Source organism: Anser brachyrhynchus, assembly GCF_964034855.1.
Source record: "Anser brachyrhynchus genome assembly, chromosome: 10".
NCBI lineage: Eukaryota > Metazoa > Chordata > Aves > Anseriformes > Anatidae > Anser > Anser brachyrhynchus.
The window spans coordinates 20398110-20412205 of NC_137705.1; the positions used below are offsets into that span (position 1 = coordinate 20398110).

Sequence of the window (14096 nt, forward strand, 5' to 3'; positions counted from 1 at the left end):
CCCAGGAGCCACCACTAGTGAACTGATCTCCCCAACATTCCTGCAAGCCAGAGAACTTGCAGTAGGAGTAATTACAGGAGTAGCAGTGTTAATAAGGCGTGTACACTGATGGACAATTGAGACACTGATGCACAATTCACAAGTCTCAGTCATTTGAAATGCTTGTTATAGGGGCACATTCAGGGATTTCTGACATTAATATGTTTAGATTTTTCTCTCATTAATTGAATGCATAACCAATCCTATAACTGAATGCCAACCTCAGGCACCCCCAAACAGCACATTAATAGTGAGCATCTGTGAAAGGCTTTGGTTCAACTTCTGAAGGACTCTGTTTCAGAGGCAAGGCTGATTCTACTTTCACACGGGGACAGCCAGGAAGACAGCAAACTTGTCTGCATGTCTTGATTTACCGTGCTTGGCTGTAACAGCTTTTTTTACATAGATGTGAAACTGTAAATCCCTGAGGGCTCCACCACATTCAGACAGGGGATTTCTCTCCCTCTTGGTAGCTCAAGGACATACGGATTTCACAAAGATCAAGACCTTCAGCTGAGGCACTAGAACAGACGCAGATGACCATACAGAACTCACCTTGTGATTAATTCCTTATTGTGTAAGAACAAATTAATAGTTAAACTTGAGAGAGAGAGCACCAAATACTCTTCAAGAGTTTCACTGATGGCAGAGAAGGGCTGTGGGGAAGCAGAATGGGAGGCCTACAGCACAAGGCAAGTCAGCAGCCAGGGAGCTGAATCACCCTGGCCACTGCTTTGCTCTGGTTTTTCCCAGCTTTTCTGGTGGTGAGGAAGTCAAAGAAGTCACTACGCCCTACTGCTACACTTAATCACCACATGCCACAAATCAAGATGGTATAAACTGCAATTAATGCAGTGCTAATACAAGGATGGGTGTAATCACAGTAGCTAAATGAGAAGGGTGCTAATTGTTGGTCATTGACATACTTCAACTGATGAGCAGCCTATTAGTGTTAGAAACGAGCGAGGTTTATTACTATCACGTTGTGTGATCAGCATGTCTTTGTCAAAGTAACTTCCTGTGGAATTAAAGTCAGAAATGAGCTCCTCCTTAAACGCTAAGAAAGGGTTTTGTTGTTGCTGTTGTAGTTTTGTTTGTTTGTTGTTTACTGAGGCAGTTAGAAAACATGGTTTGGGTTTGCTTTAATTCTGACCATCAGTGAGATGGAAGGTGGTGAGGAAAACAGAAGAGGCCTATCTTTTTCTGAATTTCTCTTCCTCTGTGTGGATATTATCAAAGATCCCTGACTTAGATACTTTCCAACAAGTGTTTCTTAAACTGGCACTGTAGCAGGATGTATTTAGTCTATCTTTGTTCCCATAATACTCCTATCATCTCTATTTATATGTAAGTAATACGCATATGTATAATGATTCTTCACAAATTCATTGTGTTTCTCTCTGGTGCTCGTGTTCACCCTGTTAAGTAGCTAGTTCCACCTCTGAAGGGACCTGCAAATGTATTACAACTTTGAAAACTTTTGTTGCTCTGGAAAGCACCTTATTGTATTAAACACAGTTTTCTCCGTTTTTGTATTGACTTGCAGATGTTTACAGTGCATGAGAGTAAATGAAGCCCCCTGGCTTCCTTCAGCAGTTGGTTTAAAGCTTTAGGTTGAGTCACTGCAGTGAATTTGAGAAGGCAATCTAAAGTCTTTTTGGAATAAGCCCTTGCTGGGATTTGTATCATCTGAATTCTGTTGTGATAGCCTGTATCTCTCATTTTGAAAATTACATGACCCTGAAGGTACGAAGTGGTGGCTAGTGGTATCATGCTCTATTGTTTTAAAAGCTGAGGATTTCAGTTAGATGTCATTCAGCAAGGGAGAAAGACTTAGTCTAGTACCAGTGAAGATAAGAATGTGAGAAGAATAACAATGTCTTTAAGGAGCATTCAGGCCTTGCATTTCCAGCTGTTCTGAGCAACAGTAAGGAAAGAAAACTATCGGTTTCTGAGCTATAAAAAGCACAGACCTTTTCCTGCTCTGCTGGATTATAGGAATCAATAATTTCACATTTTCTACACACCGTGGAAGTAAATGCCTGATCTCAGTCATGTCATCGCATGGCAGATCAAAGCCCTTGGGATCAAAGAGATTAAAGCACAGGTTCTCAGAATACTGTTTTCCAATTGGAAAACAGATGAATTTATAAAGAAATTTTAATTAATGAGTTCTTATTTAAAAATAAAAAATACAGAAAAAGTAATTACATCCCAATGTAAAAACAGTCCCATTTCCTTATATTCCTTTACAAGTGTTTCATCCTGATTTTATCTGTAGCATATTTCTTTATGCCACCTGTTTCAAAAGCCTAAACTCAAAATAGTTTGACAGCAAATTATCTGTGATATGGCTCTTACTTCTGTCCTGAGGGTGTCTTGCCCCTTTAAAGTAAGGACATTTTGCATCTCACAACCGCAACACAAGGAGGTGACTTGCACGCTGCTTTTTTTCTACGTGCTGCCATGACAAGATGGAGGCGAGAGTTTGGAGGTGGCCGAGTTGCCTCCATACAGAGGAGGAGCATACCTGTGTGAGTCGGGCCCTGATCAAACCTACTGAGATTATCCCAGCTCTTGCATTGTTCCAACTCTGAATGTTAGAGGCAGGACCTGGACACTTTGTAGGAGGTTAAAATAACACTTTAAGGTGTAATGACTCTTAGTTTGAAGACATACTTCAGTGACCCAAAGGATTCATTACATGCAGATTCATTGCATGCATCCATAGACCCAATTTTCTTATTATTATGGATTTGCTATCACTGACTTTTCTCTCTAATTCCAGTTTCTTAATATGAAAAAAAAAACCACAAAACTTATGTTTCAACATTCATCAAGTTTTAGTCATTCCAACACAATGAAACATCAGAGCTAAAGACATTTTCTATTCTATGGTAGGTTGAGAAGCTGATGATGGGCTTTTACTGTCCCTTCAAAAAACAAGGTAGTTTGTCAAATTCTGTCGTTCTACTAAGGAATGAATGTGCAACAAATTGCAAGAACAGATGTAATAAACAAATTCAATTACTGGCAGACCTAACCATCCCGTCTTTTTCATATGGGACACTAGTCAGACACATTCTTCTGTTTGCTGAAATAAGTTTTTTGCTAGTATGCTGGGCTCAGGACCCATCTTGAAATGGATCCACACAAGTGGATCCCTGAACTTCAAAGAGGCCAATCATATGAACACCTTGCAAAGAGTTCCGTGGAAGGCGAGGGTCGTTACCTGAGTGAATTTCAACCTGGAGCCACATTATAAAAAAGTATTTCCCTTTGAAAGGAAGTCTCTCTTCCCAAAGGTGTTTTTTATGATTTTCAGCATGAAATGAATGATCTCCTGGATGACAAAGAGCAAATTAAACAGGCCAACCTTGAGAGTTAATAAGCTGCTGGTTATTTATTATAACAACGATATGCCTGTGCTTTCAAGTATGCAGCAATTAATAAACTCCCTTACCACAGGACACCAGTGTTATCCATAATGTTGTCAAAACCATTCAAGTCGCACTTTGTCTCAACACAAGGAGAACTGTATGAGGATAAAACATTTCCTTTGTCTCGGGAAAATAGAGCTATCAGTCTGAAAATAACATCAGTACACTGTACAAGCTGGGCTGTAATTAATCTATTTTCTCACTTTTACAAGGCATTTGAGGCCTAATTTTTGAAGGATTCAGAGAAAAAAAAGGCTGTGTTCTGTACTGTCTGTAACTATTTTTTACTTGTTATAGGTATGTGTCTTTATTCTGAGTGACTTTGGTCATATTCTCATAGTTTCTGTTGACTTACGTATGTTGCCTTGCTTTTTTAATTGTAAAGCAAAGATTAGAACTCAGCAGAACTTTTAAAGGAAATATCTTTCAGCAAAAAAAATGGATTTGGGTATTCCAGTACATTTTGTCAATATATATTAATTTCAAAGTTTGTTGGTTTGTCTTTTTTTTGTTTTTTTTTAGATCAAAATATTTCACTTACACATATTTAAAATAATTTCAGGTTAGACTTTTATTTTTAATCCATTTTCTTTTAAATATTGTGGTATCACTTGAAACCCAAATCTTCTTAAACGTTTTGAGAGTGAACCAAAAATGTTGTTAGTTGTTTTGCTCTGTTTTTTTCAACCATGCTGAAAGGTTTCCTAATCCACCTGCCTCAAAAATTCTGCTGGCAGAACACTAAAGCTCTGAGAATGGCCAGTACGGGTCATTGTTGTGCATGTTTTAGGCCTACTTCATGAGGAAGTTTTCACCTTCCTATATAAAAAGATAAGACCAAACAACAATATTATGCCTCATGTGATTTGTTTAAAAACTGTTAGTAGTGTAACTGACAGCAATGAAACTCATTGCAGTAATGAAACTAAGCGTAAATGTTTCCACACTTGGGTTGTTCGTCCTCTGGGGCGAGCGCTGTGACTTGCAATCACAGAATGCCCAAATGCATCCAGTAATGCAGAGGATTTATAAACAATATTTTCTAATTTCTAATATTTTAAACTCAGCAAGAGTGAACAGTTATTAGTCTAAATGTGCAGAGCACTTTCTTAGGATGCCTCCGAGACAGCAAGCGCATCTCTGCCACTGAAGCAGAAAGAAAAAGGTGTTACTGAGAGGCCTGTTGGGGATCAGTCTGTGGGTAAGGAGAGTTTGAGTTACGGTGGCACAGGAGGAAAACGAAAGCAACCAACGTCACATCTAGCCAGCACAGAGAAGATGCTTTAATTTGATTTTGTTGGGGTGAAAAAATTAATGGTGAAGTCAGCTTTCCATTTTGAGGAGTGTGGGTGTCACAGCTCAGATATGAATAATAAATGGCAGAGCGCATATGAAAAACAATTTACCATATCCAACAAATAAGGAAACTAGTCTGCAAATGTTTTTAATTTATGGTTAGAAGTTAATTTAAATGAAAATGAAATATCATTGTATTTGTAACTAATTAACCAAGCAACACTCAAGCTCTAATTAAACACCAAGCATTAAGCAGTTAGTACCAGACTAAAAGGTAGATATGCTGAACTAATGCTGAGGCATGTGCACGAAGGGCCAGAACAAAAAGAAATGTTAATTAAATGATAATGTCAGAGGGACAGAATGTTTTCTCAGGATACTGGTCTCCTGCTGCTGAATAAACACCAAGGTGAAGTCCAGGCATCCATCAAAACTGCATGCCAAGCCCAAGCACAAGGAAAGATATTTGTCTGGAGCTCTCGTACAGAGGCGCTATTCCTCCTGAGGAAAGAGTACTTCTGCATTTTTATGGGCTGCTTGACAGGCATTGCTGCTATTGAGGGCCATTTCTCATGATGGTAGTATTGATTCAAATGCGTTTTCTGTATGTTCAAAGAGGATTAGTAAAGTACACTTAGAAATTGGCTCTTGAATTGAAATTGGCTCTTGGCTCTTTTTACTTGTGTATGGCGGCTCCAAATTTAGCAGTGGTATTCCTGGGGGAGTTCGGCCGCTCATCGCGATAATATCACGATTTCACCTCAGCTTTTCTCATCCTGCTCCCACTGTTGTCTCTCCTCACTTCCTAACGCCTCATGCATTTCATTTTACCACAAGAATCATATTTTCCTGCCCGCAGAGGCTCTCGATGCGGACCTGCTGTAACACCCCCCGTGTAACACCTCAGCGTACCGCCATTTCCCTCACGGCCCGGCCCCGGGGCCGTGCCCTGCGTGCCTCCGCCCCGCGGCGGGGCGGGCCGGCGGGGCTGGCGGGGCCGGGCGGCCGGGCGGCCCGCAGCCTGCCCGGCGGGGATGTGAGTATCGGGGCCTGGGCCGGCCCATGCGGGGCCCTGCCGGGGCGGGCAGCTCTTGGGGGCGGCCTGGGCGGTAGGGCCGGTTCTAGCCGCTGACAGCAGCCGGCCTGGAAGGCCGGGGGAGCCGGGAGGGAGCGGTCATCTGCGCTCTCGGCTCCCGCAGCCCCGAGGGCCCTCTCGCAGGGGCAGGCGGCGTGTTCCCGGCTCGGGCCGGCGCGTCCCGCTCTGGGCGAGCCGCCTGTCCTGGAGGGTGAGGCGAGGGGGCCCTGCTGGTGGGCGCCCTGCGGGGAGCGGGGCCGCAGACGCTGCCTCAAAGCCTCCGTTGTGCTTTGGTGCCTGTGGGGGTGTGCTTTAGAAGGGCGGTTTTGAGCATGTTTAGGCTGGAAATAAGGGGGTTTTGTTTGTATTGTTCATCTGTCAAAGAACCCTTCTGTCTGCTTAGTAAGTTGTGAAGCCTCTTGTAAACTTCAAGTAAAGCCTGTGGAGCGAGAGAGGTGTCGGGGTGTTGGGCTTGAGGCCTAGGAGGGACACGAGCAGGTGGAGCGGGCTGCGTATGAGCAGGAGCCTCTTAGGTGCAGCCTGACCTGGCCAGCGTGCGCACGCGTGCTTCAGGCAAAAATCAGAAGGTGTGTTTCTAAAGGAGCCTGGTAACGCGTTTATTTGAGGTTATGTCAGCTCATAAAGCTGGGTGCACCTGCTAAGACAGGTACTGCTCAGTGAACTTAAGGGGGCTAGGGGAGAGAAGCAAATGCTTCCATTACTTCATTTCTGCAGTTAACCTCATATGCATAATTCACTAACGTATGTTCTTCACTAACTTCTCTTCCCTACTGGTTATTTAAAAAGTTTTAACTGTGCTGGTGGGAAGTGAGTTATGTTACTCAGCCTGACCTCACTGCTGAAGAACAGTGAAACAACAAGCAGGTGTTCCTTTCAGTAACTATGGGAAATAGCGTCTGCAGGAACCATTCCCGGTGAAAAGCTGATAATAATAAGAACTTGAATTTATATTTTGGGAATTCAATTAAAAATATTGAGTTGCATATGTAGTTCCTAGAAGCAATGACTAGTTTGGTGTTTGCTTTTAAAGGCCTCACAGAAGTGAGTTGTATGAAGACATTCCATCAGTATGCTGGCCTATCGTATATTCTCCAGACTACAACATCACTTTCATGGGACTGGAGAAACTGCATCCCTTTGATGCAGGGAAGTGGGGAAAAGTAATCAACTTCTTGAAAGGTAAAGTACGAGAATATACCACTTAGACCAACATTTGTACAAGTTGATTAAAAGAGGTGTAATTAGCACAGGCTTCTGTTAGTAATTGCCGATATACTAGTGACTGTACATCTTCACTTCTCCTTGTATAGATTTAAGCCATGCACTTTAGTCGCTATTGCAGAGCTTTAATATTCTGATGTATTTGCAGATTTAAATCCTAACAAGTTAAATTGGTTGTAGGATTTGTGAGGTAGGTTGAATGTCATGTGTTACACATTCTTGAAGGTCTTCCACATGAAATACTGAAAAGATGAAATTGTGTCTTGTTAGAGCAAACATCCTACACCAGGGCTTTTGAATACAAAGATTTATTTCATGGTTCTTTGAAAATATAAGTTCTTGTCTGCTTTACTAAATAAAGCCCGTGGTTTTGTTTTTGGCTCCGTCATGGTGTCTGTACATAGTGAAACTTGTGAAATGTGATTGAAAATACAAGCTCATTAAAAGATTTGCTCTCCCCAGAGGTGTGAATAATACTAGTCAGAGTAACCAGCTTGGTTGAATTCATTCTGGCCCAGAGCTTTACAAGGCTGAGTAAAAAGGAGTAGGAAGAAACATAAGTATGGCAATGTGTTAGACAATCTTGAAATATTCCAGGTCTTTGTGATTCAAAAGGAAACATGAACTGTGCAGAATTTCATTTCTTGGCCATTATGAGAAAGATTCGTGTGGGATATACGAGAACTATTTCCGCCTCTGAAGTGAGCGCCAGAATACTGACTTCAAGCATAGCCTGAGTCAGGTGCCTTATGTGCCTGGCTCAGTGCCGTGTTTTGATACTCAACAGATTTGTAATGATTCTTACATTTTCTTTCAGTGCAAGACTAGTGTATGAGAACAGTATTTCCTTTAAGTTTCCCCTTGAAGATAGGTGCTATTTGTAGTTTGAGTTCTTTCTTTTGAAGACTAAGCATGGATCCAAAACTGAATGCAGACTTCAATTTTGTAGCAGTGAATGGAAAATCCTTCCCATGGTAGCTGCAAGCTTACAGTTCGGCTTGCAAGATCTACGTTGCAGTTTGGGAGTATTGTGTACAGCTTTCTGTAGCCAATGTGCTTCCATTGCTTTTGTACCTGGTGTAACAAGAAAGGAGACATTCCATCTGGCTTGTGAAACTACAAGCGTTAATGACCAGCTTGCTGTGGGCTGTAATGTAGTTACTCATGAGACTGCAGACAGTCTACTGGCAAATAGCACTTCTTGGTGTGAAAGACCAGTGCAACTTGTATAAATCCATTCTTTTATCAACGTCATGATATTATTCTGATAATGTCTGGGAGGAGCTTTGAGACCTCTAGTGGCAGGCAGAACTTTTTGTGATGGTGCTCGTTATTGCTGCTTAAATAAAATTAGAAGATACAGAAATACTTGAAGGAAATAGAAATGTAAGAACACGAGTTAGTGAGATCCTATAAAAACTTGACATTTTTATCTAAAATTTAAGTTTGTTTGTCGAGTTTAAAAAAACAAAAAAACCCACACCTTTTTCTTGCCAAGACAAAGGTTATCCAAGAGCCAGGCCTGTTCAGTTTATGTGGGCCTAATGACTCCTTCAGCTGATGATCTTTTGCAGTGAAGTATTGCCCTTCCTACTTTAGGCTACCTTTTATTCATTTAACTGAGGTTGAATGAATTCTAACATTCCATTTAGTAGCTGAATCTGCCTTCTAGCAGTTAACTATCCATGTCTTGGATTCTATGAGTAACTTCTGAATCAAAATCTTTGCCTTTCTGCTCCTTCTCTGTGTGAATTCTTTTCCTCTAGCTCTTTTCTACGTGAAATATCCACTCTTCCCTCTTCATCTCTAACACTCCTGGTGTTCTCTGGCTCTGTAGTAACTTCTGTTAACAGCTGATCTGCACAGTTCCTATTATCTTCTAGAAAATCACCAGTGAAAATCTTTCTACACTCACTTTCTCCTTCCTCAAGAATGAAACTGTTAGCATTTTGGCTTTACGTCTGACATGAATGAATGAAATGTTTCTTAAGCCACAGTCCAGAAAAACATAAGCTTGCCAAAGTAAATATTGTTGCAGGTGCTGCTCTTGCATAACACTAAGAACAAAATCTTTCATATTTTTGAATTGATTTTCCTCTACTCCAAGTGTTAGAATTGAAGGAAAAGCATAGTTTTAAACTGCAGCCCTGTAACAAATACTAAATTTAGTCTGGGAAGATCAGCATGATGCCTTATATTTGTTGTTTGTAGCAATCATGCAAAGCAACGATGTTTTTCTGAAGGGCTTGGGTTTTTTTTTTTTAAGTCAACCTAAACTTGAACTTTCTGGCAAGTATGCATTCAATTGTATCATCCTTGTTCACATACGGAAATCTTGGAGTGATGTTTTGTAACTTGCTCTTTTAAAACCAGGTTTTAAATAAACTATCTTTTGGTCTCTAAGGGAAAGAATTAATAGCTGCTCATTGGTATTTCATGAAATTAAATGAGGGTAGGAGTGTGACAGATATCACAGTTACGTGTAAATGTTCACTGCCATGAATATTCAAGTAATTATTATTATTATTATTATTTTGGTGCTGCTTTGATTTAGGGAACTGAATACTAGTATCAACTGTGGAATTTCTTAAAGCATATTAAAGGAACATTTGATGTATGAGCACTAAGATTTCTCACGTGTATCAAGTCCTAGACTGTAAGGAGTCTTGTGATTGTTTCTGTCCATCCTCTGTTAGTACCAGTCTTTTCTTTCAGTTTTAACAAGACATTACCATGATTACACTGTGAAAAGTTTCTGTAAAAAAAAAAAATATAAATAAACATTAATAGTTTACATGTATAGAGATTTATGTATTTGGAAATATATAAACACTGAGTAAACACAAAGGGTTGCACTGATTTATGTTACAGATGTAGGAATTAAGTCAAGGTCAAAGTAGCTTCTTAGGCAATGTGGAGTGTGGGAAGTTAAGTGATTGTATACAATGACAACTACAATTTCTCTCCTGTTGTTTCAGAAGAAAAACTAATTGGAGATGACTTGATTGTACAGGCACGGGAAGCTACGGATGAAGATCTCTTGGTTGTTCACACGAGGCGCTACCTTAATAAACTAAAGGTGCTGTACTTACTAATGTGTCTGTCAAGCTAAGTGTCTAGAAATAATGTGAAGGGTAACATATATCCTACTTGATTCATTATAGGATCATTTTTTACAGATTATAGATCAGTTTTTCATATTTTGAATTCAACATTCACTTTGAGAATAGTGACAGAAAATCATAGAAAGACTAGGCAAGCCAAATTACAGAACATGGATGGGAAGAGGGTCTACCATCTTACATAGGCATATTTCAGCAAAGTTAAATGAACATAAGAAAAATCATGATGTTTGAGATTCAAATAATATTCTCCTTACTACCAGGGATTTGGTCTTAAAGTGTTGTTTTGTTTTACTCTAGTAAAATCTGGTTTTGAGGTTGAAATTTTATTGAAGAGCCCTGAAACTGAATATGTTATTTCATATTATTTAATGTGAGGTTTGCTTTATGGATTTGAGTTTTATATAATCTCAGAAGAGCGTCTGAGTAGGAATTCTGTCATTAGTCTGTTGAGGGGGGAAACAGTGGTTTCATACTTAGAGACTGACTGTGTCAGTGGAATACAAGAGCCGAAAGATCAACATGGGGCATAATCTCGTGTGTTATCTGTGTGTGGAAGTTTCCAATAGTGGCCCATACAAGGTTAAATATTCATGAAGAAAAAAGAGCATGAATTGGGTATTTATAAATGAAACATCCATTTGTTAAACTTGTTTAAAGCATAAACATGTGAGATCTTTGTTTCTGAAAATGTATTGTCATCTGTAGAAGGAATTGGATAGTGGCATGTGACACTGCTTTTTGTTGGTAACTCTTTACTAGGAGGGAAGGGGAGATATTTATATTAAAAATAATCTTGCATTTCATAATTCAAAAGAAGTTACTTTGAGTCATCTTTGTCCTTCCACAATGAAAGAGTCCTTGTATTGCTATTTCTGGAATGTTTTATTCTGTGTAAGAAATCTATTATTTGTGTGACTTTCTCACTTTTAATCCTTTTCTGTGTTCTTTTAGGCATCTTCATTCATTGCTAGGAAGTTACTTGCAATTTCATACATCATTAGATTTGATCTTATTGCAGCTGTTCTTGATACCGAGCTTTTAATTCCATGGAACCACCCACCTCTTTTTACTGAGTCACTTCTTTGAAGCAGGATGTAATGTGCATAGCTCTGTTTGAAATACAATAATATTTTTAGTACCTGTAGGGTGGCTTCACAGAGAATTGTCTGATAACCTGTGTCCTGGTGTTCAAAACCAGTACTGTCTTGTGCTTCCAGATGTCATTAATTGTATCTCTTATGTTGCCCTTTTACTTGAGAGCGTATTTCCTACGCTTGTAGGAATTGGAAGATGTCATATAGGTCATGATTGTGAATTCCTGACAAGCAGCAAAGACAAAAGTGGTTAGTTGCAAATGAAAAATAGCATAGCTAGACATGGTAAGGCACAAGGCATCCTCTCTGCTTCCTTATGTGAAGTCTTCTGTGTTACTGCATTCTAGTTTTTAATTCAGACAGATACAGATCTACCAAAAAATGGCATAGTTTTGCATTATGTCATATAAAATTTGAACATGAATTTGGTGGTATATTTCCATGCACGTGCAAGAAGAAATGGTGTTTGATACCTTAACAGAAGCTGAAGAAACTGCCCAGGATGATTCTGCATTTCATAATTCAAAAGTAGCTATTTTGGGCTGGGGTTGATTGTAGTGGAAAAAAAAATGCTGTGCACAAAGTAGATCAAGCAGTGTACTGTAAATCAGTTCTGTTTTGGGAGAAGGGGTGTACCTGTTTGCCTGCTTAAGGTGATATGAACAGTCCTTAGAACAAAATTTGGTGTTTTAAATTGAGGTGACTCTCCTCTCTGAGATATTCCTTTGAAGAATTTAGGTCTGTAAAGTAATGACTAGACTTTGGATAATTTGCTTGCTGTCTCTGTCTCTTCTCGCCATCTTGTTCTAGTGTTATGGAAAATAATGAATTTCATGTATATCGGCATTCTGAAATTCTGGAAGACGTTAGGCAATGAGGTTTAACCTAGTTTCGCACTTCGTAAGTCTTACACTTGAAACGTTTTAATCTGACCCAGAAGTCTTATGATAACATAAGTGAGTGAATACTGAAATGTAAATAACATGGGTAATGCTTGTGTGTCAGTCAAATGTGAGATGTGCTTTTTCTGGAACTGACCTGAATCAGGTGATAATCAGTTGAGCTTACAAATTTTAGTGTGTTTTTATATATTTGCAAATGATGTCGATGTTAAGAAAAAGTAATCACTTGGAAACTTAAATTTTTATGTCTAGTGAAAAGTGCATGTGTTTCATAAAAGAAATCAAGAGAAATCAAGCTATGTGGACATCTTGTTATGTATGAGATCAGTATATCACATCAGCGATTTATATACTCCTTCAAAAAGGAGCATATAGATTCTTCAGAACGAATTTTACATGGGCCTAGAGGGCTCTGTTCTTGTGATTACAGAGAGTGTTTTCTAGTGTGTTTTGGCTCTTGCCCTGTCATCTGAGTGCATCTGCTGTGAGACACAGAGGAAAGACAGTAGGGCTCTTGGGCATAAAAGCAGTAGAAGCAGCCTCGTACAATCAGTTCAGCCTGTGATATCTCTGGCTGTTTGAGGTGTTCAAGAAAACAGCACAAAATGGATTTGGGCTGTGTGCATTGCTGTAGTTGACCATAGATGACTTGGTTGCTGAAAACATATGGTTTCGGTTTGGATAAAACGAGCACCACTGCAGGTCCTTACCATTCCCCTGCTCCTGTCCTCAGTTCATGCAGTTTCATGCTGTCACCCATTCTCTGCTTCCTATGTCATGCTTTTTCCTTGGTTATTTTTTTTCAAACTTCATTGGTGAAAGTTTTGTGAAGGCTAGTAGTTGTTTTCTGTAAAATATTCATTAGAAAATCATGAGATGAAATAAATGTATTTATTTTCACCTAAATTTTTGTGCAAGTGTTAATGTGTCAGGTGAAGGAATATAAAAATGTTATTTTAAAGATTATGGTATTTGAATAGAACACTGAACGGGAGGACTCGGTTACAGGGAGAAATACCTGACAGGCTTCAGTGTTTACACTAATGTGCGAGTGCAGCAGAGCATTCTTTGCAGCTAAAGTGTCTGTTTAAGCCTCTTAAACAAAAGGATGAGGTAGGATTTGGTGAACAGTGATTTGTTTCTTGTTAGCATTCCTAACTCTTCAGTTGGAAGGCTGATACACAAAAATTGCAGTTCTTGGCTGGTTGGTTTTCTTGGGAGTAGCGCCTGGCTACCATTAGATTTTATCAGTTCAGTAATTTATGAATGCATTATTAATAATGTTGCATTCATACCTTGACCTGGAAGCTTCTGTGATAATTGCAAGCTTCTTAGTCTCCTGATTGTTTTTATGTTAATTCAAGTTAAAAATGTAATTTCATTATCTATTGAAGATGAGCATAGCTTTGTCCCAACTGACCTTCTAAATAAAAAAATTGTGTTAGAAGCTTGGTGTTGGATTTTTGAGTCTGTGAATTTTCCCTTAAAGCTGGGACCTGCTCCAGAAACTTATCAAAGATTTAAACACAGTTTAAATTTAGATATTACAGATTTTTTTTTTTAATTTGACATGTTGTTGGCTATTTTAAAATGCTGGAATGCGATGAATGCATAACATGAAAGGCAATACTTCAGAGTTTGGTTTTGGTCATTCGTGTGCTCTTTGTATTAGTGCAGGATGGTCAGCATAAAAGCAACTACTTTAGCTTTATCTTCCTAATATTAGTTTTGCAGTTTAATTTTTAGTCCTTGCATCCTTACTACCACATATTCAAATACTTTGAAAAATTGTTTATCCTTATTAAGAATGGAGGTTTTTATAGTCAAGGAATAACAGTTGATAGTTATTATGATTTTATTATAAAGTCCTGCGAGACTATGCT

General features: G+C 39.2%; 1 protein-coding gene across 10 annotated transcripts in view; it reads left to right on the top strand.

Moving 5' to 3' along the window:
- The window catches only part of HDAC11 (histone deacetylase 11), a 50892-nt gene that overhangs the window by 16791 nt on the left and 20005 nt on the right, over positions 1-14096 (top strand). For 2 of the 10 annotated variants that reach the window (XM_080607057.1, XM_080607066.1), the window contains exons 1-3: positions 5073-5811; positions 6902-7050; positions 10071-10171. In XM_080607057.1, coding sequence (XP_080463183.1) covers positions 5810-5811; positions 6902-7050; positions 10071-10171 — 252 coding nt within the window. In that variant the 5' untranslated portion in view covers positions 5073-5809. Of the gene's footprint in view, positions 1-5055; positions 5812-5835; positions 6062-6881; positions 7051-10070; positions 10172-14096 lie in introns of those variants that run through there. The other 8 variants (XM_080607061.1, XM_080607065.1, XM_080607063.1 and 5 more) reach the window with 7 other exon arrangements.